Consider the following 27,832-nt stretch of genomic DNA (forward strand, 5'->3'; position numbering starts at 1 on the left):
CTAACTACTTCACTGCATGCAACTATGAGGTACTTCCATAGTCAATGTATTACCTACAGGCTAGAGAGAAGACATAAGTGCTTAAGCTGTTCAGATACCTCTACTGGAGGTAGAACAAAGCACAACAAAGTGTTCCATAGTCTCTTAGGTCTCTTACATAGGAAATGGATTCTTGTATAAAAATATTTTACTGCAAAAGTTGTTAAATTGACAGATATTGTGACACACTCTATAAATAAAAGAAGTGCAAAATAAAGCCAGGCCTAAAAAAACAGGCCATTTTATTTATGGGCGCCTTTTCGAAACACTTAAGGTCACCTTACAAGGCAGAGTTAAAAATAGATGACAATGTAACAATAAATAATAAAATTAATGAAAACAAATTTACAGTGTATAAAATCATTATGTACAGAGGATTCGTGGGACCAGATGAATAATGATCAAAGTGAATATGCCAGTTTAAAAAGATGTGTATTGAGACGATGGAAATACGCAGGCCGAGACATTATTGATGGGAGTTTGGAATGATAGTGTGCTGTCGAGGATGACACCCAGACTCTTAACCTAAAGGGGAGGGAGAAACTGAGCAGTTATCGATGGTAATTGAAGAACTGTCATGTCTTGTCAAGGTGGATTTGGTGCCAATGAGGATAACCTTGCTTTTATCACTATTTTTAAGTTGCAGGAGAACCAGGATTTGATTTCTTGAAGACAATCAGAGAGGGAGGTGGGCGAGAGGGTGGAAATAGGTTTGGTTGACAGGTAGAGCTAGGTGTCATCGGCATAGCAATGAGAATTGATGTTAAATTTACAGAAGATATGGCCAAGAGGAAGTAGATAAATAGTGACTGGAAATGGCTGGGATTTGAAAGTTTTGAGTTGGATGACCTGAGTGCGACCAGAGAGGTATTATAGGTATTATAGGATTTAAGGTATTATACACCTAAACTCATGTAATTTCATAATGCAAGCTCTGATTGAGCCCACATTTGGTGTGATGGTGAGCAGGGGGTACCTTTACATGTGTGAGGAAACCGAATGTGAATATATTGATGCATTGAGGAAATACAGTACCACAAACACATGAGTACACTAAGCAGAAATAAGAAGGTCTATGATGAATGTAATCATTTTCTTGTCGGCAGCTTTGGCTGGGATTTTCTCAGTATCACCAATCAGGGTTACATCTTGAATATTGAGCAAGACCTAACTACTTTACTGCATGCAACTATGAGGTACTTCCATAGTCAATGTATCGGCTAGAGAGAAAACACAAGTGCTTAAGTTGTTCAGATACCTCTACTGGAGGTAGAACAAAGCACAACAAAGTTTTCCATAGTCTCTTAGGTCTCTTACATGGGAAATGGATTCTTGTATACAAATATTTTAATAATAATAATAATAATATATTAGATTTATATAGCGCTTTTTAGTAATCTCAAAGACGCTTCTTATTTTACTGCAAAAGTTGTTAATTGACAGATATTGTGACACACTCCATAAATAAAAGAAGTGCAAAATAAAGCCAGGCCTAAAAAAACAGGCCATTTTATTTATTAATTTAATTTATTACATTATTATTTATTAATTTATTAAGTGTTTATTTCAAAACACTTAAGGTCACCTTACAAGGCAGAGTTAAAAATAGATGACAATGTAACAAAAAATAATAAAATTAACGAAAATAAATTTACAGTGTATAAAATCATTATGTACAGAGGATTCGTGGGACCAGATGAATAATGATCAAAGTGAATATGCCAGTTTAAAAAGATGCGTTTTGAGACGAGATTTGAAAGTGGAGAGAGAGTCAATGTTACGGATGGTAGCGGTTGAGGTGAGGAGCAGAATCTTGAAATCAATGCGGTATTTAATCGGGAGCCAATGAAGATGCTGAAGGACAGGAGTGATGTGATTGATGGAGGGAGTTCTGATGATAATGCGAGCGGCAGAGTTTTGGACCAGTTGAAGTTTATGGATGGTCTTGAGAGGGAGACCAGAGAGAAGAGAGTTACAGTAGTCAATGCGGGATGTAACCAGGGTGTGAACGAGAATAGCGGTACTGTTGGGTGTGAGGGACGGACGAAAGGCGATTAATGTTACGTAGATGGAAATACGCAGACCGAGTGACATTATTGATGGGAGTTTGGAATGATAGTGTGCTGTCGAGGATGACACCCAGACTCTTAACCTAAAGGGGTGGGAGAAACTGAGGAGTTATCGATGGTAATGGAAAAACTGTCATGTCTTGTCAAGGTGGATTTGGTGCCAATGAGGAGAACCTCGGTTTTATCACTATTTTTAAGTTGCAGGAGAACCAGGATTTGATTTCTTGAAGGCAATCAGAGAGGGAGGTGGGCGAGAGGGTGGAAGTAGGTTTGGTTGACAGGTAGAGCTAAGTGTCATCGGCATAGCAAAGAGAATTGATGTTAAATTTACAGAAGATATGGCCAAGAGGAAGTAGATAAATGATAAACAAAAGGGGCACCAGGACAGATCCCTGGGGAACACCGATAGTGACTGGAAATGGCTGGGATTTGAAAGTTTTGAGTTGGATGAGCTGAGTGCGACCAGAGAGGTATTATAGGTATTATAGGATTTTAGGTATTATACACCTAAACTAATGTAATTTCATAATGCAAGCTCTGATTGAGCCCACATTTGGTGTGATAGTGAGCAGGGGGTTCCTTTAAATGTGTGAGGAAACCAAATGTGAATATATTGATGCATTGAGGAAATACAGTACCACAAACACATGAGTACACTAAGCAGAAATAAGAAGGTCTATGATGAACATATTCAATTTCTTGTAGGCAGCGTTGGCTGGGATTGTCTCAGTATCACCAATCAGGGTTTGCTGGAATGGTATGTCTGTGCTGAATCCACCAATAACTGTAGCAGGTATGCTCAATGGTCTACATTAAGAAATGTTTCACTTGTTCCAAGCATGAAAGGGGTGTAAATGGCATGTCTGCAGTCAATCTACTTAAAAGTTAAATCAGGGAGAAATTGTAACACACCACTTATTGAAAGTTTCATATCAACTTTAATTTAAGGAGTAAATATAGTAAATGTTAGTCGTCAGATTGGAAACATTTTTCCCCTTGAGCCATTATTTGAACCATTTTTCGTTAGGTTGTTCAACCACGCAGATATTTGCTGTGATATGGTGTGACATGGTTTCTGTCCCCACTGTGAAGATAGTTATCCAAAATAAAGCAGGATTTCAAAAATGAAGAGTAGACCTTGAGGTAACATTTAGCATGAGAGTAACAGAATATAAAACACAATGGAAAGTTTCTCTTCTCCTTCCTGCTTTCATTTATCTCCTCCCATTTCAGTGGGCTGTCTAAGGTGTGAGTGGAAAGTTACAGAGGGGAGGATGATAGACTTTTAAAAAAAGAAAATCCTTCGTGCTATATGTCACTACATTTCACAGATACAACAATGTGATCTCATGTGATGCCGTACAGCTTCTGACCTTTGACCATAGTCACTTTTGGAGCAGTAGACACTTGAGCATGAACTGAAAGTTCTCCTCCTTGTTTTATTTTATATTTTCTTCTTCTTCTTGCATTCATATGCAAGTTGTTGTTGCTTTTGGGTGGTATAAGAAATGAATGAGTCATGTATATAACATTCATATAAACATTCTGGATAGGTCTCTTCACTATTCAATATGCGATTGGTTCTCTTTAGAGCCTCGCAGATGGAGAATTAGAGGTAAAAGGTTGTGTTGAATGTCAAGCAAAGGCAACACACTGCACCTTAAACTGAAATAAGGCTGGCCTTTGAAATTGTGACATGTTTTACCAGCCTGAGCTCATGTATGTTTAGGACAACGTGCACATTTCCGTTTCCGTAACAACAGAGACACAAGGCAGAAAAGTACTCTGGGCTTAGGTGAGTGCTTCTGCCACCTGATTGAGTTCAGACTATACTGTAATATACTGTAACTGTATATATATATATATATATATATATATATATATATATGACAAAATCAAAAACCACCAAACAATACAGAATGTAATATAGATAGATAGATAGATAGATAGATAGATAGATAGATAGATAGATGATTCAAAGTTGTAGTAAAACAATTTAATACATAATAAACATCATGCACATTATATATTTATATTAAATGTCCATAAAACATGGTACCTGGGGTTTTAATATATGTAGGCAAAAAAGGTCTCAGGACATTTCGTTGTTGTTGTGCACTCTAACACATTGATTTATGAATTCTTACAGGTCCTCTTGCCTATTAATTATCTGCAAAGTCAGAATCCCTATACACCTGATACATAGTAAAGGTATGCATGGCCGTCTTTTTTAGCTGAAAATGTTCCCACTTGCATGAGTCTGTAAGTCTTGACACAAACATTTTAACCCCCTCCCTAAAACCATTCCAGTTATTCAGAGAGATTTTGCTCCATCTGTTGGTGTCAGTGGTTGTAGAACACAGTATCCATGTTTGATTATACATTCATGTTCTATATGCAGAAACTCCAGAGTTATATACTTTGAGCTATTTACTAGTCTGTATGCTTCAAGAAAATACTACTTAACTTGTCATTGGCTCTGATGCCTCAGGCTAAGAGCTTTTCAATTCCTCATTCTTATTATCTTCTGTGGCGCCATCTCTTGATGTCAGTGGTTGAGGTGAGTTCTGGGCTTTCACTTTGAACACATCCCACTTCTCAGGAAGCAGGCCTTTGTTGAAGAGCACAGAAGCCAGGTAGGAGAACAACAAGATGGCAGCGATGGCAGACAGCATGGAGATGGTCTTAACTGGAGAGTACTGGACATAAACACCGTCCTCAAGAGTGCATCCTGGGAAGTGTATGACTGGTGCTAACCCTATTGATGGTTGTCCACTGAGCAGTCTTAACACCAATCCCACCAGGAAGCCAATAACAGCCCCGTAACCGTTGGAGATGTTGAAGAAGAGGACACAGACGAGTTGAGGGTACATTATGATGTAGGCCACTTCAGCACCAATGAACCAGAACAGTAAGATGCTGTTTTTCAGGTTGGTGAGTGATGTACCAACCACGCCCACTACCAACACAGAAGCACGGATCACCCACTGAATCTCTTTGTCTGATGCCTGAAGAGGAGAAAAGAGAGGAAGAAGAACAGGTAAACAACAAATAATTGAGACTGTTCTGCTTTCTCTCTCGCTTCTTTCTTATCTTATTCACTCTTCTTCTTACTGAGTTTCTTCATCATTCTTTATTCCCTATATATATATATATATATATATATATATACAGTATATATATTCTCTTTCTCCTGTACTCCATTTCCTTTTCTTTCAAAATAAACGTCAAACATCAGCTTTCTTTGTTGTGATGTAACAAATTGAAGGAACACATGCAGTTTTTTCACCTGAGGCCTCAGGATGTTCTTGTATACGTTGCAGGTGAAGACAGAAGCTGCAGAAAGCAAAGCAGAGTCAGCCGATGACATCACGGCGGCAGCTACACATCCAGTACCGATAATGGAGATGAAGGACGGGGTGAGGTGCTGCAGGCTGATGGGCAGAACTAGAGCTGATTCACCACGTTCATATGGAGAAGGAGAACCATAGGAAGTCTGGTTCCAGTCTGAGAAATGGACACGAGAGACGGAAAGACTGAAAAATGGTCACATTATCTGTTTGACTGATTCTGAGAGGAGCCTACTGTAGGTTAAATTGATTATGGGGATATTTTATGTATCACAAAGATCATCTTCTTTGAAAATGTTAGATTCAGCGCACCATGCTGCGTTATGATTTGTCTCTGATATGGGTTTCTGCACACATCACACACCTGATCTCAGTTTCCCAGTTAGGCAGCCACTATTTATACCACCTCAGTTCCTTTGTCTTTTGTCGGTTTGTCTTTCGTCATGTATGGAGTTTTGTTTGCCTGTTACCTGCCTGCATTTTGAACTCTCAGTTTGTAAGCCCTTTTGTTAACTAAATATCTTCATTGAACCTGGCTGTCTCTGCATTTGGGTCCTTCCTGCCTGTTCTGCTCCCTGCACCGTAACGTTTATATAGTAAATTACACTACCTGGGTTTCAAAACCCACCATTTGACATGTAAATTAACAGGTGCAATAAGACATTTGTTTTCACAGTTTACCACAGTATGTAGAAACTGTTAATACCTGTGGATGCAGCGGCTGCCCCAAGCAGTATAGGAGGTATGCCAAATATAAGTAAGGTGAAAGCAGCGACAAAGCAAGTGAGCTTGGCTGTGGCTGAGGAAGAAGCTGACAAGGTCCTCTGGTGGATGCACTGATATCCCAGACTCCCTAGTGCCTTAAAAGTAAAACAGTTAATTGGTTAATTCAATCACTCATGTGGCAACCTTGACATGTACGGACACACTGTTTCAGAGCGTCTGTCTACAACCTGTCGGATTCTTTAGTTATGATGAAAGAAACGAGCCACTATTTCAATATTTATTCATCAACATTCTGAAGACATCTATGAAGACTAGAGTGAATTGCATTACATATCGGACGTAGTGTTGCGTCCTTACAAATAATAAGAAATCATCAGTCATTAGCCAGGTCTTTCTCATTCCTGGTTTACCAATCCAGGGAGCGTGTAAGGTGTTGTTCATCAGTGTCTGGCTAATGTCCAAGCAGGAAGGGTTCATCAAAACAAAAGGAACACAGAGCCACTGCAGAGACAAAAAAAAAAAAAAAAAAATTTTTTAAGACATCCTTTGGAGTTTATCATGCCTAGATTAAGAGAGTTTTCTTAAAGGATCAGTGTGTAGGTGTGCAATTAGTGGTGAGGTTTCAGATTGCAACCAACTGAAGACTCTCCCGAGTGCCAAGGGTGTAAAAGAACAACGGTGGCTGACGCAAATATGCAAATGGCTCTCTCTGGAGCCAGATGTTGTAAGAGAAGCGTAGCTCATTTGGAGCAGTGTGTGTGTACGTGCGAAGTGAGTGGTGAAGCAAGAGAGAGAGGGCGGCGGCAACAGGAGCGAGTGATTTTATTGATTCCGGCCCAAGCAGGAAATGTTAACAGTGTTTGGTTTGTGTTCGTTCTGGGCTACTGTAGAAACATGGCGGTACAACATGGCGGACTCCGTGAACAGGACCTGCTCCCTATGGAGATATAAACGGCTCATTCTAAGATAACGAAAACACAACAAGTTTTATTTTCAGGTGATTATACACCAAAGAAAATATACTTATTAATATCATATTCCATTTCGGCCAATAGATCCCCCTAGTTTTTACACACTGGTCCTTTAAAACAAAAAGCCTGACACTATAAAAACTAGAAAGTATAGCAAACTCCTGCCCTCTGGTAGAAGATACAGGACCCCCAGGACTCACACCAGCAGACTGAGGAACAGTTTTTTCCCCCAGGCCATCAGACTTTTAAATCTATAATTAATTCGACAAATTCTTACACAAAAATATTTCTTATACTGTATATACTGTATATATTCTTAATACATATGTTCTTAATATGCCCTTGTATAAAGTATTTCCTTTTATAATTGTAATGTAAATGTAAATGTAATATAATTTATTATTTTAATGGAGCTTCCCAGCAAAAAGTATTTCACACGTTTGTACCTGTACAACCGGCGTGACAATAAACATCTTGAATCTTGAATCTTGAATCTTGAAACTCACCAAGCTGATGAATATGAGGACAAGCTGTATAATATCTGTGTAGGCCACAGAGTAGAGACCTCCCAGCAGTGTGTAGAAAATGACGACGGCAGCAGAGAGCCACATGCACAAAGTGTAGGACAAATCCAGCACCACACTCATGGTTCCTCCTGTCAAACACATTGTATCAGTGACATTTTATAACCAGTCTTTGTCTGAATATTACCAGTTCATTCATAATTCATTGTAGTCATATCGACACAGTGTAGGTAGAAATTTACATCTGAGTATACATTAATTTTACTTCACAGAAAATGGAATTGTGAACACACAGTGAATGTATGTAAGTAAAGTGCATACATATATACGTACCTAAACCAATTAGTGTTGTGGCCAACCAGAGCACATCAGTAGAAAGTGAAACCAGGGACAGTCCAGCTGTTAGTACTTTCCCATATTTGGCACGGAAAGGGTCCAGCATCGTCACACAGTTTCTTTCTCTCATTGGCTTTGCAAACACCAAGCCAGCTTTAAAAGAGGCCAGAAGACATCACATTTAGAAACCACAACAATAAAAAAACACGGAGGTGTAAATATATTTATACAAGACCCTGAGCTTCACTGAGTCATCTAATTTATAACTTCTGCAAGCTTAAATGCACCACCAGAATGTTTTTTGGTTCAGTGGTCAACCAAATTCATTAATGCAAAATCAATTGTGAATTCTTACCAATGGATTACTTAATCTAATTAAAAAGTTATCTAAGCTGTTCTCTAGTTTAATAGAAATTTAATTAATGTACTGTCATTTACAACTATTGAGAAAAAAAATATTAAATTACGAAATAATGAGTCATGTGCATTTTTCATTTGATTCGCAAAATGAATTATTGTAAATAATTATTTAATTATAATTATTTTTGTTATACCATTTACTAATGTGTCATCATCTATTTTACATCTGTCTCCTGCTTTACGGTTTACAGTTTCCATTTCATATACATGCACATTTAAAGACAAATCTGTTGCATTACAATGTTTAACATATATTTTTCTTTTCCAATTCCAGTTTGATTGCATAATTACTAGAGCCGATTTCCATTTATCAAATCATAGATTGTTTTTCAAATTGATTTTAAAGACCCAGTGAATTGGAAAAATCAATTTCCCCAGTTTTAATCCTGTGTCCTTGTGTTAATCGTTAATTTATTTCTTGTTATATGACAAATATGTGTCCAAAAAAATCTGTTTAAAATGTTTGATGACTCATATAGACTCATACTCCACTCAGGGGCATTTACAAAAATTAATCCAATTTTTGGGGGTTTCATTAATGTCAAGTTAAAACATAAAAATCTGTCTAATATACAGTAATTTCTCTCTTTTGACTTGTCAGGCTTATCTTATTTTTTAAACTCTTACCAACAAAAAAAGATGAGCTGTATGCCATTAGCATCACCATTGTCCAGGTTAGTCCCATAGAGGGCGTGTACACCATCTCAGCTGTGCCAACAATGAAGCCTCCTCCGACCCACGTAGCTACAGGATGGATCAACACACAGCAAGTCATTCAGTGGACAAACAGCAGCAGTTTAGAAAATGTTAATGACTTTGAGAAAATTGTAACAAAAAAAAATAAAATTGGTTATTACAGTTTTTGTTTCACACATTCGAAGAGATCTGCCTGATGTAATAATGAGGAAGAGAGTTCACGTTCCTCATTCCTGCTAATAACCTACAACCACCAATTAAATGCTCATATTTCAAAGCCTATATTTCATTAGGCTATTGTTGGCTGTTTGTGTAAGGCTTCTGTGGAGTTCACAGACATGTCAATATATACAAAGCATCTTGTTGTAACAACTCCAGCCAGTTCAAACATTCATTCGGTTGCTTGCTCTGTTTACTCTGCAATATTCTAACCATAGAAATACAATAGGAGTAGAGCAGACATTCCCATTCAAATCAATGGTGCAGGATGGTCAGAGTGGAGGCCATTTTTATGTGTATCTTTGCAAAGAACATAACGGGATGATGTTATGTCATGATAGGGGGTGCATTCATTGGGCTGTACCCATAGAGTCCATTAGAGGGCGGCAGTTAGGATATTGATACCCTAGTTCTATAAGCCAAGACAGAGCCCTTTACAAAGGGGCCCTGAAGCTCCTACGCCGCTCGCTTAAGAGTGTGTGCTGCCTCATAGACTGTATACCGTGGGGTCCGCACGTATTTGGATAGGCACATCCTACATTTATGCAAATTTTCAGTGGCCGAATGCATGCTCTGTGTAAGAGACCGTGGAAGTAAAATCAAGCAGTTGTGTTTCTCAGGTTCCACTGGCTGTCCTCAGGTCATGACATGAGGTGACCTATTTTGCTGCAATCATCTCACATTTGGGCATTTCATCCAAGTAAATGTGGGAGTTTCTATATGTCTAACGGGGTGTATTTTCATTATATTGGGATGTTATTTTCTCAGAGTCTGGTATTTGGAGCATGAGGTGAGTAAAATGTAGTTCTGACTCTTCCTCGTGTCTGTTACACTGGGAGCAGAGTCTCTCCTCCTCTGGCTGTGCTCGCTGGTCAACTGCTAGAATTATATTAAAACATTTTTGGAGCAAATTTGAATTCACAATTCAGAATGTTTGATCATTTCATTGAAGATGCTGTCGACTCAACGCTTTCAGGGATTGGATGCTTTCTATCAGTTCTTGTTCTGATATTGAAGCATCTGGAGGGTGTCTGTGGTTGTCTTTAAAGGTGCTAAATGCGAGATTGGGAGCATTCTTATTTCCTCAAGCAATAGCTGTCAACATGGCGACGGCTGAAGCCCGGAGGCTCGTAGCTAACAGTGAAAACAACGGCAACGCTGCTGACAGAGCTATGAGAGCAGAGCTAGCCAGTGGGGCACGCTCACATGCATGAACATGCACTAAAAGCATGCACAGCCGGCCCGGCGATGTCAACAAAGCACAGAAAAGCTTCGATTACAACACACATAGGGGGATAGCGACTTTATTCTCTGCTCAGGTAGAAATTACTCCTCTATATCTTTATATAGCAAATAGTTGTTTGATGCTATATTAATGCTCTGGATATCGTATAGAGACCCTTTTTCTAAAGTTTTCTACATTTTTATTTTTGTCAATTTTCTTTGTAATATTGCTGTATAATTCAGTGAAATAATTAGTCCAAATGCTGTCATTTTATATTGCCAATTGATCTTGTTGTGTTTTGTTTTGAGTGTTCCACTTCTGCCAGAATTGATTTGACTCTAAATCTATTTCAGAGAGCTGGTTCCTGGTGTCTTGTTCTTTCTTTGCTTTTAGCTTGTGTTTGTATTGTTTTAAGATGCCATAGTAATGAAGGTGTATATTTTGGTTATGGAGTCTCTATGTTTTTCATGATAACTTTCTTAAAGTTTTCCTTTTCCATTTTTCCCTTATTTTTGCCATCACTGTCCAACCATTTGTTATTCTTTATTATCTTTTGGTTTCTGATTAGTGGTTTTCAAATTTGATAACAATGCCAATTCATCAAAAATAGCGTTAATTTTTTCCCCAGCAGAGTTTACAACATCATTATTACAGGGAAACGTTTTTGATAGAAAGAAATCGATTGAATATTGGATTTGGGGATTTTTTCTAATTTTGGTAGCTCTCCATGCTGTTTGATTTCCATCTTTATAAATGTGTGATATTGTACAGTTTAGTACAGTTAGTGTGTGCCCTCTTCAAATAGGCATCTTACTGTGATCTGATAGTGTGAGTGGGTTGACTGTGAAGGCTCTGAGAGATATTGGGTCCACATCTGACATGGCATAGTGTACCGTACTCCTGCCAAGAGCTGAACTAAATGTGCATCAGCCAAGAGGATCTCCTCGTAATCTACCAATGATTATGTACAGACCCAGTGTGCAGCACAGCTGTAGAAGCGGGGAACCACTTTTGTTTGTGATTTTATCAAAATTTTGTCGGTGAGTTCAAGGAGAAGAAAGCTAGGCCTGAGTGTTTGTCTCCCTGGGTGGAACAGCTTTCTCGCCAGTTCTAGCGTTTAGGTCTGGCTATTCTGACCCACAATCCTCTGTGCAGCGGATATATGCAAGAGGGTCAAAGTTCAAGGCGCAATGTTATGACGAAGTAGTACAGTATGTCCCAATTGTATGCATATTGCATGCAACAGTATGTACTTTGTTAGGGCAGCTGCAGTACGTACTAAAAGTAAAAAGAAAACGTATGAGATTTGGAACGTAGCCGTTATTTCTTTGTTAATTTTCAGCCAAATATAGGATTCTACTTTTTTGATCATTTCAACTGAATGGGTTAGTTTTAGACTCTAAAAACTTTTAATTATTATTATTAATGAATTTTATATTAATTGTGAATGAAAAGTGAGGAATAGTCAGAAGGTCTCGACTTTGAGGTTGAAAGTGAAGAAGGTGTAGATGAGTATGAGCATGGTGAATGGCATAGTTACGTTCTAACTAAAAAGGCTCTGTCCCAACGATCCTGCACTCCCCTAGCCTATATATTATCATACATTATAAATATATTTCATTAATAACCACACTGTTAAGAATTTCCCAGTAAAATAACAGTAAAGAGCTGGCAGCAGGGTTGCCTTTATGTTACTGTAAAATTAACATTATTATACTGTCGCTGAAATTTACAGCTTTGTACTGTTAATGAAAAATACAGTTTGAACTGTTTTTTTTTTATTAATTTCACAGTATTTTACAGTTAATTTACTGTTTAAAGATATAGCTGTTTTTCACCTTTCTTTTACATTATCTTACTGATTTGTTTTAATGCGCTATTTAGGATGTATTTTTTTACATACATTTTAATAAACATTATTTTTTGCCTAGATGAATAGACTTAGCAGGTTACTGACATAGGAATAGTCACACTAAATACATTAAAGGCACTTGTTAGGAAAAAGGTTATAATAGACTTGTTGACACTTTTCCCAAAATGTCTGTCTCTAGCTGGCTACAAGCACAGAATGCAAACCAGAACATGTGAGTGAAGAACATTAAAGCTAATTCACTGATTTTACAATCATGTACAATGTACAAGCCTCACATGAGCAGATCAGGTCCCAGAATTAAAAAAATACTGCATGGAACTGTAACTGATGATACTTTAGACAGCTGATCAGCAGTAAAGTGGTGTTTTTTAAGAATGCATTATAGTTCAGTTAAAAAACGGCCTATGAGCGTAATTTAACAGGTTTTCTATTGTATTAACAGTGAAGCACTGTTTTTAGCAATAACAGGTTAATACTGTTGAAATCCTGCTGTAAATTAACAGCAATTGTTTACAGTGCATGACTTTGTAATTCACAGTTTCCATCCTAGTTCTGTCAGCTGTGCTCTCCTCACCTGTCATTGTGAAGATCCCCACCGCCAAGTTAATGCTCCGGTTTCCCAGCAGGGCCATATCCATTCCAGTGGCTGCACTTTTCTTCTGTTCCCTTTTGGACTTGAAAGAAGCCCAGATACCGGTCCCAAGGACCAGCAGGTAGAAAAACACCATGGCTATCACTCCTGGAATGTTAACAGCCATGATGGATGCTGACTGGTCCTGCTAGCTGATGTACAACTGACTGACTGACTGACTATTATAGAAAAGAGGGTTGGCATTCCAGAGGAGACCAGAAGAAGAAAGCTCCTCCTCTTTAGTTACAGGTGATGCCCTCTGGTGATAAAGCTGGTTTCAACATGCATTTCACTGATACAATACTTCCATAGTCAATGTATTACCTATAGGCTAGAGAGAAGACATAAGTGCTTAAGTTGTTCAGACACCTCTACCGGAGGTAGAACAAAGCACAACAATGTTTTCCGTAGTCTCTTAGGTCTCCTACATATGAAATGGATTCTTGTATTAAAATATTTTACTGCAAAAGTGGTTAAATTGACAGTTATTGTGACACAATCCATTAATAAAAGAAGGGCAAAATAAAACCAGGCCGAATGGGATATTATACACCTATACTCATGTAATGCAAGAAGCCCAGATGCCGGTCCCAAGAACCAGCAGGTAGAAAAACACCATCGCTATCACTCCTGGGATGTTAACAGCCATGATGGACGCTGACTGGTCCCACTAGCTGATGTCCGACTGACTGAGTGACTGACTGAGTGACTGACTGACTGAGAGTTATAGAAAAAAGGCACATTCCAGAGGAGAAAGAGGAAGTGATGGGGGGTCCTCCACTTTTATGTCCTCTGGAGAAATAGCTGGTTTCAACATGCATTTCATGTTTGCATCTGGAAGTTATGGTATAGTTGCTGTCAACACACAGCATTTAAAATGATATGTTGTACGATATATTGTCAGATTTTAAACACTGAACTTAAACTTAAAATGACCTTAGGCCTTCCTGCGGACACTTTGGGAATTATTTTACCTGCTTTGATGGAAGCAACGGCAAGGTTAGTTTTTACCTGTAAACCTAAAGTAGTACTCAAAACTTAACCATTGAACTCTGTCATATTGTATATTGGGTGAAGAACTTTGGATGGACTTGGATATTTGTGATGCTGTCAGATGTATTGAGTGTAGATTTATGACCCGAAGTTGGTTTCTTAAACAAGATAAACAATATAAAGAACGTTCCTGCAACTGGTTGTCGTTTGCCCTTTGGCATTCTGCTGATGTGCTACATCAACTCATTACTTCACCGCAGAAGTCCTCCAACATCTTGGCTGCTTGCCACTTCTGTAGTTCTACCAGGTACAACGTGTGTTTGTGTGCTAGAGAATGCCAGCACAAAGTCATGACTTTGGCTTGTTTTATTTGACACAATACTTTGTTTTGAGGCTCAAATAACAAGGGTGGTGCAATCTTGCTTCCTGCACCTCAGAAATATTTCTAAAATAAAATCATTTCTATCTTCTCATGACCTCAATAGAGTTGTCAACGCTCTCATCTGCTCCTGTTTGGATTACTGCAATGCCCTTTACTCCGACCTCAGGACCTCAGGTTAGCTAGCTCTATAACAAATTTTAAATATCTTTTAAAAGCCCATTTTTATAAAAAAAATGCTTTTTTTTTAACTCCATAAGGCAACAGCTTGGCGCACCTTTTGCTACACCTTATATTGTCCTGTTCTGGCATATGTGTTGTAACTTATTGTTTTGATGCCACTGGTTACGGGTTTTAGTTTTCTCATTATTTGGTCTTTATATTTTGTTCTTTTATTGTTGTTTTCATTTTGTCTGTATTTCATTGTATCTGTGCAAGCATTTTGTAACTAAAGGTACTATACAAATAAAGATTATTATATTATTATTATTAATATTATGACAGAATGACAGAGAAATTGTATGGATTACCTTTAAAGTACTTAATAGTTCAGCTCTCAGTCACATTGTTGAATTGCTGCCTGTATGAGCCGGAGCGCAGCCTCAGGCAGAGCTCTGCTGGCTGTTCCTGACTCCCGGCTCAAAACTAAGGGTGACGGGGCTTTTGCAGTCAGTGTCATCTTTCAAATCCCCTCTTAAAACTTATATTTTTAAAAAAGCTTTTAATTACGTTACTATTATTTGTTTGCGGTGGGTCCACGATATGTGCGTTCAAGGCCCACCAGCAGAAGAGGGTTTAATTTGTACTGCTTGTACTACTGTATTGTTTAAAATCAAATAAATAAATAAAAGGATTATTTTGTTGAAAGGTTAAAACTTCTTCTGGTTTCAGGGCTATCTAATGTATGCACAATGTGGAATACTTGATGGTAGGGCAACATCTGTGCATTGTAGAGAGGAGATTTGAGGTTTTGAGACAGGTTAAAAGTGCAGTCTGAAAGAATGTGTATCCCACTATAACTTTTGCTGGGAAAGAAGAAACTTCTCCATATTCTGCAATACGTTTTGTGGCAGACCAAAAATGCACTCTGGAAGAATGTCTATCCCACTTTGCTAGGAAAATAGAAATGCCACCATATTCATAAAGTTTTTTAAGCATGATCTGAATTATAGGCCTTTACAAAATAAAATACATGATGTTAGGGTAGACTGTGCATTATAGGGAGAGGATACGTTTTGTGGCAGGTTGAAAATGCAGTCTGAAAGAATGTATGTCGCCCTATAACTTTTGCTAGGAAAGAATAAACTTCTCTGTTCACCAAGGGTATAAGGCATGATCTGAAGTATAGGCTATACAAAAAAATTATGGTATGGCGGCTGTGCATTGTGGAGGGAGTTACATATTTTGTAAGACTGCATTTCCAGCCTGGTTAATAGCTTTGTGTTATGAAAAGCGCTATGTAAATACAATGCATTATTATCATGATGATTATTATTATTCTAAGGAGGGGGAATTCAGAATAATTTTCAACAATATCCACAGGTAGGCTATCATCTGCAATGGAAATGTGGATTACAGGAACAAAATATTGCACAATACAATATACAATATTGTAATACAGAGATGTCCTGAACTCAAATATATCATTCATTGTCAGAAGTTATTAATTTTGTTTCAACCCATAAATCAAAGAATAAAGACATATTCCGCACATTTTTGTGGTATTTTCTATTTAATTTATAAGGGACATGGGCAACATGTTTTATACTTCTTATTTCCAGTCAGTATGTATTTCAATAACTGTGTATTTTGTGATGATACTGAAACTACTGAACATTTATTTTTCCATTGTATGTATTCTGGAGCTTTATGGCTTATTGATATACATGACTGGCTTTTCCCAAAAGTTTCTCATCTGGGAAACTTCTCTCAAAAGGACATTGTTTAAGGTCTTGTCATGGACAACAACAAAGATGACTTTCTGGTGAATAACATTCTCATTCTTGGAAAATTGTATTTGCACAAATCCAAGTATATGAAAGTGAAACCTAGGTTTAACGTGTTTCATTCTGAGTTTCTTTCTTACATAAAAGCCCTTAAAGTCATGAAAGACAAAAATGCTTTGAAACTTCTTAGTATAATAGAATAATATGAATTACACAGGCCTAACACTTAATTTAATTTATTGTTATTTTCATGTATAATTTTACATCTGTTATCTGTTCTTGTTCTGTATGCACCTTGTCCTTTTACTCTAATGCAATGATCTCTGAGCCATGTTGTTTGTAAATTTGAACTTGTTCAATAAAAAAAAAGTCAGTTATGTATTTCGCATAAACCCTTCAGGCCTTATTTTGAAAACCGGACGTAGTCACACTGAGCCATACACGTGTCTTTCCGCTTACTTCACTGTCGTCTGTCAGCCTCAGCTCTGGGCCGTTTGAATGCATTTACCGTCCGCTGATTTGACCCAAACATTAAAAGGAATAAGAGAAAACAACAACTTTTTGTTTTCTCGTAGCAACGAATTAATTATCTTGTTTATCATTCATTCATTCTCACTGTGCAATATCTTTTTCCACTTATGCAATTTTGATAATAGTCTGTTTATTGTCAATACTGTATATACTGCTCCTATTTTCATACTTCCTTCTATTTAAATGGTTCATATTTTGTTACACTTTGTTTAGCTCTTTTTTACTGTGTTAGCTGATGCATCTTGTCTTTTGCATTATCCCCTTTGCTGCTGTACACTGAACATTTCCCCACTGTGGGACTAATAAAGGAATATCTTATCTTATGTTATTTTCTAATTCCCCAACACAAAAGGAACTAGTGAACGCACCATATGAACTACGCATGCGCGGTTTCTGCTTTAATCTGATTGGTCCGTTTCAAACTTTAGACCGCGGCTGTGTTGTTGTGTTTAGTTAGCTGTTAGCTCTTAGCTGTAGCTTGCACACTAAATAACACTATTCTGTCTCAGTACCTGGTTAATGTTCAACATATAACTTCCAGGTAAGTGTTTTTTGAGTAATACCCTTTAGTTCTAGTGTCGTCGTTTAGTTATTTCCAGAAAAGTATACGCGACATTTAATCAATAATCAGTTGACAGCTGCGGTTGCTAGTCAACTGACAACGTTCAGCTAACCAGTTAGCTTCTATCTTAACGTTAGTTCAGGAGTTACAGCAACCTTTACTATCTAAAGAGACACTTTAGGCAAAATGAAAACATCTGTCTGGAGCCCGCAAAACATGTGAGCATTGTGATGAAGGTAACACAGTTTATAGTCTAAGTATATAGTATATAAGTCTAATGCAGTGAGGGCCAAAGTGCTCATGTACTACAGAGTATTAGGGCCACATTGAGGGAAAAGACATCTGAGATTTACAGAATAAAGTCATAATATTACGAGAATAAAGTCAGAATATTACGAGAATAAAGTCATAATATTACGAGAATAAAGTCAGAATATTACGAGAATAAAGTCATAATATTACGAGAATAAAGTCAGAATATTACGAGAATAAAGTCAGAATATTAAGAGAATAAAGTTGTAATATTAAGAGAATAAAGTTGTAATATTACGAGAATTAAGTTGTAATATTAAGAGAATAAAGTCATGACTACGAGAATAAAAGTTGTAATATTAAGAGAATAAAGTCATATTACGAGAATAAAGTCGTAATATTACGAGAATAAAGTCAGAATATTACGAGAATAAAGTCAGAATATTATGAGAATAAAGTTGTAATATTACGAGAATAAAGTTGTAATATTAAGAGAATAAAGTCGTAATATTACGAGAATAAAGTCAGAATATTACGAGAATAAAGTCATAACTTTACGAGAATAAAGTCATAACTTTACGTGAAAAAAGTCTTAATATAACGAGAATAAAGTCATAACTTTACGAGAAAAAAAGTCTTAATATTACGAGAATAAAGTCAGAATATTACGAGAATAAAGTCAGAATATTACGAGAATAAAGTTGTAATATTAAGAGAATAAAGTTGTAATATTAAGAGAATAAAGTCGTAATATTACGAGAATAAAGTCGTAATATTACGAGAATAAAGTCAGAATATTACGAGAATAAAGTCAGAATATTACGAGAATAAAGTTGTAATATTACGAGAATAAAGTTGTAATATTAAGAGAATAAAGTCATGACTACGAGAATAAAAGTTGTAATATTAAGAGAATAAAGTCATATTACGAGAATAAAGTCGTAATATTACGAGAATAAAGTCAGAATATTACGAGAATAAAGTCGTAATATTATGAGAATAAAGTTGTAATATTACGAGAATAAAGTCATAACTTTACGAGAAAAAAGTCTTAATATAACGAGAATAAAGTCATAACTTTACGTGAAAAAAGTCTTAATATAACGAGAATAAAGTCATAACTTTACGAGAAAAAAAGTCTTAATATAACGAGAATAAAGTCATAACTTTACGAGAAAAAAAGTCGTAATATTAAGAGAATAAAGTCATAACTTTACAAGAAAAAAGTCATGAGTACAAGAAAAAAGTAATATTATTACGAGAATAAAGTCGTAATATTAAAAGAATAAAGTCATAACTTTACAAGAAAAAAAGTTGTAATATTAAGAGAATAAAGTCAAAATATTACGAGAAAAAATAAAGAATATTATGAGAATAAAGTCATAACTTTACGAGAAAAAAAGTCATAACTTTACAAGAAAAAAGTGGTAATATTACGAGAATAAAGTCATAACTTTACAAGAAAAAGACGTAATATTACGAGAATAAAGTCATAACTTAACGAGAAAAAAGTCTTAATATAACGAGAATAAAGTCATAACTTAACGAGAATAAAATCATAACGTTACAAGAAAAAAAAAGTCGTAATATTAAGAGAATAAAGTAATAATATTACGAGAAAAAAACGGAAAATTACTACTTTATAATATTATGACTTTATTCTCATAATAAATGCCATAGACCTACAACAATGAGAAGTAAAAATGAAAATGTAAACAAAAAAACAGTTATTCATTTCCATATTTATAAATCCAAAAGGAGCCACTGGAGAGGAGCTGAAGAGCCTCATGTGGCTCCAGAGCTGCAGGTTGTAGACCCCTGCTTTAGCTTAACCAAGAAACGTTTAGCTTTTAGTTAGTGAACATGATTTGAAACGATTCAAGCTTTTAAACAGATATAGTTTATATTGGCTGACACAGACACCGTTAACAAATCACCACTATAATGAGCATTTGGCATGAACACACACACACACACACACACACACACACACCCACACACACACACCCACACACCACACTTTATTCTGAAGCCTTAACCTTACGTTAACGTTACACCATATTCGGTATGTGAACTGTTGATTAACCAGATTGCTTGGTAAATAACCTGTACGACAAATTTACGGTAATCCCCTGATGATTTGTACATTTATTCGACATCCAGTGCAATTCAAAGTGTCAGATTTCTGAAGGGCGTGACCTAACTTGTTTATTTGTTTATTGTTTGTTTATAACATAACAAAAAACTAAATGAATAATATACAGTGCAGGAAGAGGGAAAAATACCCCACTGGGCTTATCTGAAGCCCCCACCTAGAGACAAGATTAATATAAAGAAATAATATGACTACATAATAGTGATAACAAACAATTAGGACAAGATATATATATATAATAACAACAATAACAATACAGTAAATATATCAAAAAAAGACAAGTGTGTGTGTTTTGCGTGGAAGTGTATGGTTAGTGTTTGTGAGGAGGATATTGATTTAAATATCTATAAAGACTTCTGGGCAATCGTAACCAAACAACATTGTGAGAGGGAAAAAAATCAAAAACATAAAAACAGATACATGGACAACATGGGGAAAAACAATTACAAGACAGCAATTAAATGACCCTTTAAGCGACTTTTGAAACATTTGACAGATGAACAGTTTATTGATGGATGTGAAAAGCTACTCCATAATTTGGTTCCCCTAAATCTTAACTTGTTAACTTCATTAAGTTGATGTTAATGTCCGTTGATTGTGTCTTTAGTGTAACGTTAGGGCAAAGTTTTTCCAAGTGAGGTTAGTTGACCTTTAGCTTTTTTGATGCTGCTTTGGTTTACTTGGTTTACTTGTTGCAGGATGATGGAATCATGTCTGAACAACAAGGGTGACAGACGGGAACAGGTAGAGGTCGACGATTTGAAGAGAGATCTCTCATCTGAATTCAGCACCTTACCGGACCCACAGGTAAACCTGGAAATGACACGGTAATCCACAATGATACCATTGATGATAATGACAATGATAATGTCCCCAGGTGAATATGGGTAGAGTATACCTAAAATATTCTAACATAAAAAGCATAAATGCTCTATTTACTGCACGTGTACAGTTTCACAGCAACATGTACAAATCTGTTTCATCATTTATGTATGATGCAGCTATAAACAGGCAAAATCTTTACTCTAGGATCTGAAATCAACTCTCGAGTTCAAATGATGAAAGGAAGAAAACACCTGTGCTCCAGTATTGCAAGAGACTATTGTGATATTGGTGTCATATGAGCTAATAATATGAGGCTTCACTAGTCTGAGTTAAAAAAAATCAAGCAATTGTCTTCCTTTTTGTTTCAATACAGTGGAAGAACAGTAAGAAAAAGGTGGAATTATGTATTAAAAAGATTTTGGAAGATAAACACCTGATTTGTGTTACTCAGACTGCTGACGCCTCATGTTAACTTCAGATAAACTCTGCGTCTTTGGATTTTGTCCCTTCATCACTTACATTGAAAATGCATTATGAAGGGATGTCCTGTATGAACAGGAGGAATGATTACAGCAAGCAAAACCTGTTTCAATGTTCATGGGCACCTGACTATTGTTTCAGACTTGGAAAAAATCTGAACCTCTCCTTTCAAGTTTAGGGCTTTTAGCTTTCCTCTTGCTGTTTTTGATTAAACCCTGATGTGTTGTGCAGCATTCCAGCATCGAGGAGAAAGAGCACCTTCAGGTCTACCTCCGCATCCGACCCTTCAGCTCAGCAGAGAGCGATAATGGAGAGTCACAGGTAAAAATGTAGATAAAATTAAATACTTCATATGCAGGGAGTTGATCAGAAACGAGTGCCAGTGTTCTTGGTAGCTGCTTGGTTTTGTGGTTGTCAAAACTTTGTTCATGTTATTTACTCGGAAACTTATTGAAATTTCAAGACCCTCCCCAAAACAGGCTTTGAGTTAAAACTTAGTTGATGCTGCCTCCCTCTTTTTTTGTTTTTAACAGAACTGTGTTACCATTGAGCCCCCTGACACTGCTCTACTGAAGCCTCCCAGTTCTTCCCTCTCAGCGAGGCTTAGCACTGACAAATCACTTCCACAGACTGGACAGCGCTTCCAGTTCTCTCAGGTTGGTGTTTCCTGGCTGATAAGATTCAAAAAGTTTATTGATTTGTGTTTATATTTGTTAATTGTATTTTAATAAGGAATTCCTTTTGAATATTTTGTCACTTGTATGCAAGTTATTTACCTCCATTAATTTTTTTTACCTAAAAACAGGGCCACAGGCCAGGAAAGGTTGAGAAACCCTGATATAAAAGATGGTGTGTTTTCATAATTTTTTTAATAATACGTTCCTACTCATTCCCTCCCTTCAATAGGTGTATGGTCCTGAGACAACACAGAGAGAGCTCTTTCAAGGCACAGTAAAAGATTTGGTGAAAGATGTTCTCGAAGGGGAAAACTCTCTGGTTTTCACCTATGGAGTCACCAACGCCGGGAAGACCTTCACATTCTTAGGTGTGTTCCTCTCTCCCATACATTTAATTAGCTCTGCTATTTAAATTAAGCTAAAATGACTGCTAAAGCTTGAAAAGTTATCAGTCTCAGTAGGAAGTGTTTTTTAGATCAGATGCAGGAAAACTCTTATTCAGCAGTTCCCTGCAGCTTTTTGCCACCACACCCTGTATGTCAGATCTCATGTTGTGTCAGAACAGTGTACTGTAATACCCACATTGAGTTACATGATTTTCAGTTCAGCTCAAGTTGCACAACCTCTGTGTTTGAACGCTTAGATCTCAAATTGTTGGTAATAATTCATGAATGATTTAAGTAAACGCATCATTCACCTTAGATGGGTGTCATAACTTTGTTATTGTCGATGTTGCTTTGTTCGGTTCGTTCCACATACCTAGCTCGCCTAGATCTCGAGCTGATCTGTTGTCAATAAATAGTAGGAGCAGAAGAAAAATAGTGAGTGGCCTTTGAATTTCTGCCCTGCCTGTGCTGAAACTGATTTCTAAAACTGCTGTGTGTGCTCTACTCAGTTGAAGTATCTGGTAGGTATAGTAGATAGCTTTTCTTAAAAATGTCATAATGAAAACAGGCTTGCAAGTGGCGATGTTGCAGGTAGCCCATCCAATCATTACATTCGGGTCAAATGAAATGATCGGACGGGTTTATTACAGATTTTTTTCTTCTTTTTTTTGTCAGTGAATTTGATTTATTGATTGCTGTCGGGATGTAATGGAAATTTCAACTAATAATAACTAATACAATTTTTTTTTCTAAAATCTTTACCATACCTGCTTTTTAACTTGAAACAATCCAACAATATGCTCTCCTCACTCCAGGTCCAGATGCTGATGCTGGTATCCTGCCCAGGTCCCTCAATGTAATTTTCAGCAGTATTGATGAACAGGTGTTCACTGGGATGAGCATCAAACCCCAACGCTGCCGAGAGTTCACGAGGCTCACCAGGGAGCAGCAGGCTGAGGAAGTGGCGTTCAAGAAAAACTTCTTCAGACAACTTAAAGAGGTAACCCGTCTGTTGAGGTTCAGACAAGCAAGGCCAGCTGCACTTGTGATTTATTACTTAATATTTATATCTCATGCTACGATTAGGCCTATAAGTTTTTGGTAATACTTTGCTTAAGGCTAGTAAAGTAAACGTGTACCTTACTCCCCCTGAGGCCCGGACATAAACTGTTAATGCCTTAGAAATGCAGCTCAGGAGATTTTTTTTTTTTATTGGTTCAAAGTGTTTGTTTTTATGTATTTTTATTTGTTTGTTAGTAATTACTCTTGTGAAGCACTTTGTGACATTGCTCTAAAAAGAGCTTAATAAATACACTTGTATATAAATAATTTATTAAGGAATATGTGTCTTTGATGCATTTTTTAACATTTTCATCTTCACTCTTTGTGTTTTAGAGTGAGAAGAGCAACGCCAGCCTGTTGAACTCGACCAATAAGACTCTCCTTGAAGGCAAGATTTAGATTTGTTTTATAATCTATTATTGTTTATTTTCTGCTATTTGTTTCGCACTGTAGCAGCTGCAAATCTAACACCGAAACCACCTGTGCACTGTTGTAATGTACTAATTCTGATTGACAGCTCTGTCAGCCCTTCTTTATAATTCACCCCAGGGCAGGAATGCCTAAAATTCTCATACTACTTTTACTATAGTTAATGTAGAGCGTGTTACAACAGGACAATGATTCTTAACGTTTGTCTCTGTTGCAGGCTCCTCCACGACAGCAGCAAATGACAAAATCAGCCTGGCAGTGGAAGAGCACACTAAGTTCTCTGTTTGGGTTTCTTTCTGTGAAATCTACAATGAGAACATTCACGACCTCCTGGAGGTGGTACCCAGCGGGGCCCTGAGGAGGACCGCGCTGCGCCTGTCACAGGACATCATGGGCAACGCCTTTGTCAAAGGTTTGAAGGGTCGGATGAGGGAAGAAACATGCCACAATACATAACAGAAGTCTGAAGTTGTTTTTCTATTAAAATATTGCAGAAGTTTTCAGCATAAATTTGAACTGTAGCATAATAAAATGCACATCAGAGAAGCTGAAATGAGTACTGCAATGTCCTCTATTAGATAAATCTGTTTCTATCAAATTTTATAGCTCTTCATTGGTAGAAAACCATGCCACCTTTTTTTCCTTATTTTTTTATTTGTAAATGTTTTAAAATCAAATAATTCCCTTTTTATCTCACCAATTTATTCATGGAAACACTATAAAACTGAGTGAACGTTCAAACCAATTCTCTTCCTACTCTGCCATTGTGTAATTAAACAACCCCAAAAAAATGAGAGAGAAAAAAAGGACCATTTCCTGTCAGTTTTATATGAATCTCCTGTTTTTGTACATCTTTATTTAGATCTGCGTTGGGTTCAGGTAAACGATGCAGAAGAGGCTTACAAGGTGATGAAGCTGGGAAAGAAGAACCAGAGTTTCTCGTCCACCCGACTCAACCAGCTCTCCAGCAGGAGGTGAGGACGACAGCCAGCAGCATTTACATATATTCAGCTTAAAGTTTTTTTCACACAGCATCTTTACACCGAGTGCAAACGTCAAATAAGCATTTATTCCCAAATCAGCAGCTTCACCTGCAACAATAAGACACCATTTGTATGTTTTGTGGAATACACTTGTCAAAGATATTGTACCTCGATAATATTCTTCATCGCTCTCATGCAAGAACATTTTTATATTATCCAAAATCTCTTTTTACTTTTTACTTCAGATTCAACAAACTTTCTTAACTGCACAAACATGTCGGAAATTCCTTGTTTCAACCTAATGAATGTCATGAGGTTGTTCATGAGGTGTCCTATTGTTAAACATGATCATTAGCATACTCAACACCCCTCAGTTTCTACATGAGGTTATTCTTTCTGCTCCATTCATGGATAAATTTCATTTACCGAGGATATGACGGTTATGTAGATAAATTAAATAATATATTCCATCACAGGTGATCACACTGATTTGGTGAACAGATTATTCATTTTACAAATGTATTTGTTTTTTACAAAATTTATTTTATTCTTTTTATCTTGGTTATTGAAGGCGGTAACATATTTACTATAAATTAAATATATATAATATACAATATAATATAATATAATGATATTGTAACCTGGATAAATTAAATTACTCTTCATTCAGGATTTTGAAGAATAACTCTTTTTTTTTTTTACTAAACTTTATTTTATACTTCCATATTATATTATATTTATATAAGAGCCCTAATGTTCCTGTGAACAAGCATTACTTTTGTCCACTATAGAACTGTGTTGTATGGATTTTATTTCTCCATGTGCTTATTTCTTCTGGTAATATCTCTCTTAAGAGCCTGTTTATTCCATCTTAATACAAAGTTACTGAAATCAATGTTTGATTTTCTTTATTTTTCTGCAGTCACAGTATTTTCTCCATTCGCATATTGAGGATTGAAGACATTGGGACTCCGAGGGTCCATGCAGTCAGCGAGTGAGTAACAGTTTAGATTTAACTGGCATACAGTATATAAACATGGTTTTAAGTGAGTAACTGTATAAATGTGAAGCAAGGCAGCATTAAAAAAGTGTGCATGTATGCAAAATAAAATCAGTAAAATGCACAGTCTGCTTTTTTGTGTAAGAGTTATGTCCTTTATGTGTTTGTCATCAGGTTGTGTCTGTGTGACCTGGCTGGCTCAGAGCGATGCGCCAAGACCCAGAATAAAGGAGAGCGCCTGAAAGAAGCTGGAAACATCAACACCTCACTGCTCATCCTTGGAAAATGCATCAACGCACTGCGACACAATCAGCAGGCCAAGTGAGATTATTACCTGTCCGTCTTTCTTTCTCTGTCTTCAATTGATTTTGAATCAAACGACTTAATGGAATATGAAAGGGTTGGTTCTTCTTCTACCCCATAATGGCCAAAAATTGATTAAGAAAATTCTGCACAAGTTGTTCTTCAATTCAGCTTCAAAAGTGTAGCAGGACAAACAGTTCAGAATGCACATCTATCAATGCCAACTAAGCTGTTCCATCCCTCAGGCTGCTTCAGCACATTCCCTTCAGGGAAAGCAAGCTGACTCACTACCTGCAGGGCTTCTTCTGTGGTCGAGGTAAAGCCTGCATGATAGTCAACATTAACCAGTGTGCCTCCATGTACGATGAGACTCTCAACGTTCTCAAATTCTCTGCTGTGGCACAGAAGGTGCGAACACATTTTCATTTTCTCTCTTATTGTGCTTTGCTCTCTGAGAGTGTTCTCCAGTTTTTTATTCAGCTGAAGACTTTGCCAACACACATAAACAAACGTATCCATACATCATTATTATTCTTATACATTATATATTTATATTTTTTTCTCTTGTCTGTTTCCAGGTTGTGGTTCTGTCCACCAAGCTCCTTCCCATCATGCCCCAGAGGTCCGCCAGAGAGATATCCTTCATCATCAACAATGCCGAGAGGAAGGCTGTGCGGGGCAGCAGGAGGAGCTCCCTGATTGGCTGGGATAGTAGCCTTGAGGATGTACAGGTAGGGTGGAGGCGGGGTCGCATCATAAGGCTCTTCCTTTCTTTTATTACATTTTATACAAAATTTGAATCTTACTTCACTTGGCTTGAAATATCACTAGATACATTTTGTTAAAATCTTGTTGTCCAGGAGGATGAGGATGATGAATATGAGGAAGAAAAGAGCCTGATGGAGGACACAATGGATCAGACGGGCAATGAAGAAGACGGCGAGGAAAGTGATGATAAAATTCTCATCTGTAAAAGGACACACCAGGTCAGTGCCTTACTATTTTAATTACATGCTTTTAAAAAAGAAGTTGCCACTAATTGCTTGATATATCATTAAAAGAGATAAATAGATGTAAAAAAAAAACTAGCTGCAGGATTATTGCTGAATCATCAGAGATTAGGAAGAATAAATAAATGCATAGTATTGACAGGCGTTAAGAGTCGCAAGGTAGATCGGAACCTGGAGAAATTAAATGATTCTTCATCCAGGACTTTTGTGTGTTTTGAAGTGATTCACAAGGTTGTTTTTATTGTCTGAGCAATGAGCACTCTCACTCTCCATCTAACTGCTCATTGCAGGATGATCAGTCCAACAGTGTAAATACAGCGTTGAGTTTCATGTTAAAACTCTTTATTGTTGTGTGTTGCGTTCCTCAGAGGCAGGTGGCGCTGTCGAAACAGCTGCAGGTCCAGCTGAAGAAGGAGCGAGCAGAGAACCTGCTCATGGAGGCGCGAGTCAGAGAGGATATCAGCAGAGAGTTCTCAGAGCTCTTCTCTGAGATGCAGAATGACTACAAGTGAGACTCTTTTGTTTTGTTTATTTATGATGTGACCAGTAACATTTTGGGTACGATAATTGTTAAATCGTACAAAAATGTGTGTGTTTGCTTCAGTGACCGTCTCGCGAGGGAGAGAGAAATCTTGGAGGAGCGAGCAGAAAGGAGAATGGAGATCTTCAAGAACCTCATTGACAAAATGGGCACTGCTGGACCCAGTCAAGACGCACAAGCCATGGTAACACAATCTATCATTTCCTTGGATCACCCTCCATGTATTGTGTGTTTTGTTT

General features: G+C 37.0%; 2 protein-coding genes across 5 annotated transcripts in view; one reads left to right on the top strand and one right to left on the bottom strand.

The window, feature by feature from the left end:
* Positions 1-4,209: 4,209 nt before the first annotated feature.
* LOC119496111 (high-affinity choline transporter 1-like) lies at positions 4,210-13,346 on the bottom strand. Its single transcript, XM_037783198.1, has 7 exons — positions 13,023-13,346; positions 9,063-9,179; positions 8,013-8,168; positions 7,662-7,810; positions 6,165-6,318; positions 5,398-5,615; positions 4,210-5,116 (listed from the first exon to the last, which is right to left on the bottom strand). The coding sequence occupies exons 1-7, from the start codon at positions 13,204-13,206 to the stop codon at positions 4,601-4,603; spliced, it is 1,494 nt and encodes a 497-aa protein (XP_037639126.1). The 5' UTR covers positions 13,207-13,346; the 3' UTR covers positions 4,210-4,600.
* A 3,982-nt stretch (positions 13,347-17,328) lies between these two features.
* Positions 17,329-27,832, top strand: part of LOC119495924 (kinesin-like protein KIF20B) — a 54,934-nt gene continuing 44,430 nt past the window's right edge. For all 4 annotated transcript variants that reach the window (XM_037782841.1, XM_037782842.1, XM_037782843.1 and 1 more), the window contains exons 1-16: positions 17,329-17,469; positions 20,596-20,704; positions 21,434-21,523; positions 21,736-21,858; positions 22,109-22,247; positions 23,081-23,265; positions 23,661-23,715; positions 23,974-24,168; positions 24,619-24,730; positions 25,662-25,733; positions 25,914-26,060; positions 26,288-26,450; positions 26,621-26,773; positions 26,903-27,028; positions 27,421-27,560; positions 27,657-27,777. In XM_037782841.1, coding sequence (XP_037638769.1) covers positions 20,597-20,704; positions 21,434-21,523; positions 21,736-21,858; positions 22,109-22,247; positions 23,081-23,265; positions 23,661-23,715; positions 23,974-24,168; positions 24,619-24,730; positions 25,662-25,733; positions 25,914-26,060; positions 26,288-26,450; positions 26,621-26,773; positions 26,903-27,028; positions 27,421-27,560; positions 27,657-27,777 — 1,929 coding nt within the window. In that variant the 5' untranslated portion in view covers positions 17,329-17,469; position 20,596. The remainder of the gene's footprint in view (positions 17,470-20,595; positions 20,705-21,433; positions 21,524-21,735; positions 21,859-22,108; positions 22,248-23,080; positions 23,266-23,660; positions 23,716-23,973; positions 24,169-24,618; positions 24,731-25,661; positions 25,734-25,913; positions 26,061-26,287; positions 26,451-26,620; positions 26,774-26,902; positions 27,029-27,420; positions 27,561-27,656; positions 27,778-27,832) is intronic.

The sequence above is a fragment of the Sebastes umbrosus genome, chromosome 10 (assembly GCF_015220745.1).
Source record: "Sebastes umbrosus isolate fSebUmb1 chromosome 10, fSebUmb1.pri, whole genome shotgun sequence".
NCBI classification, from domain to species: Eukaryota; Metazoa; Chordata; class Actinopteri; order Perciformes; family Sebastidae; genus Sebastes; species Sebastes umbrosus.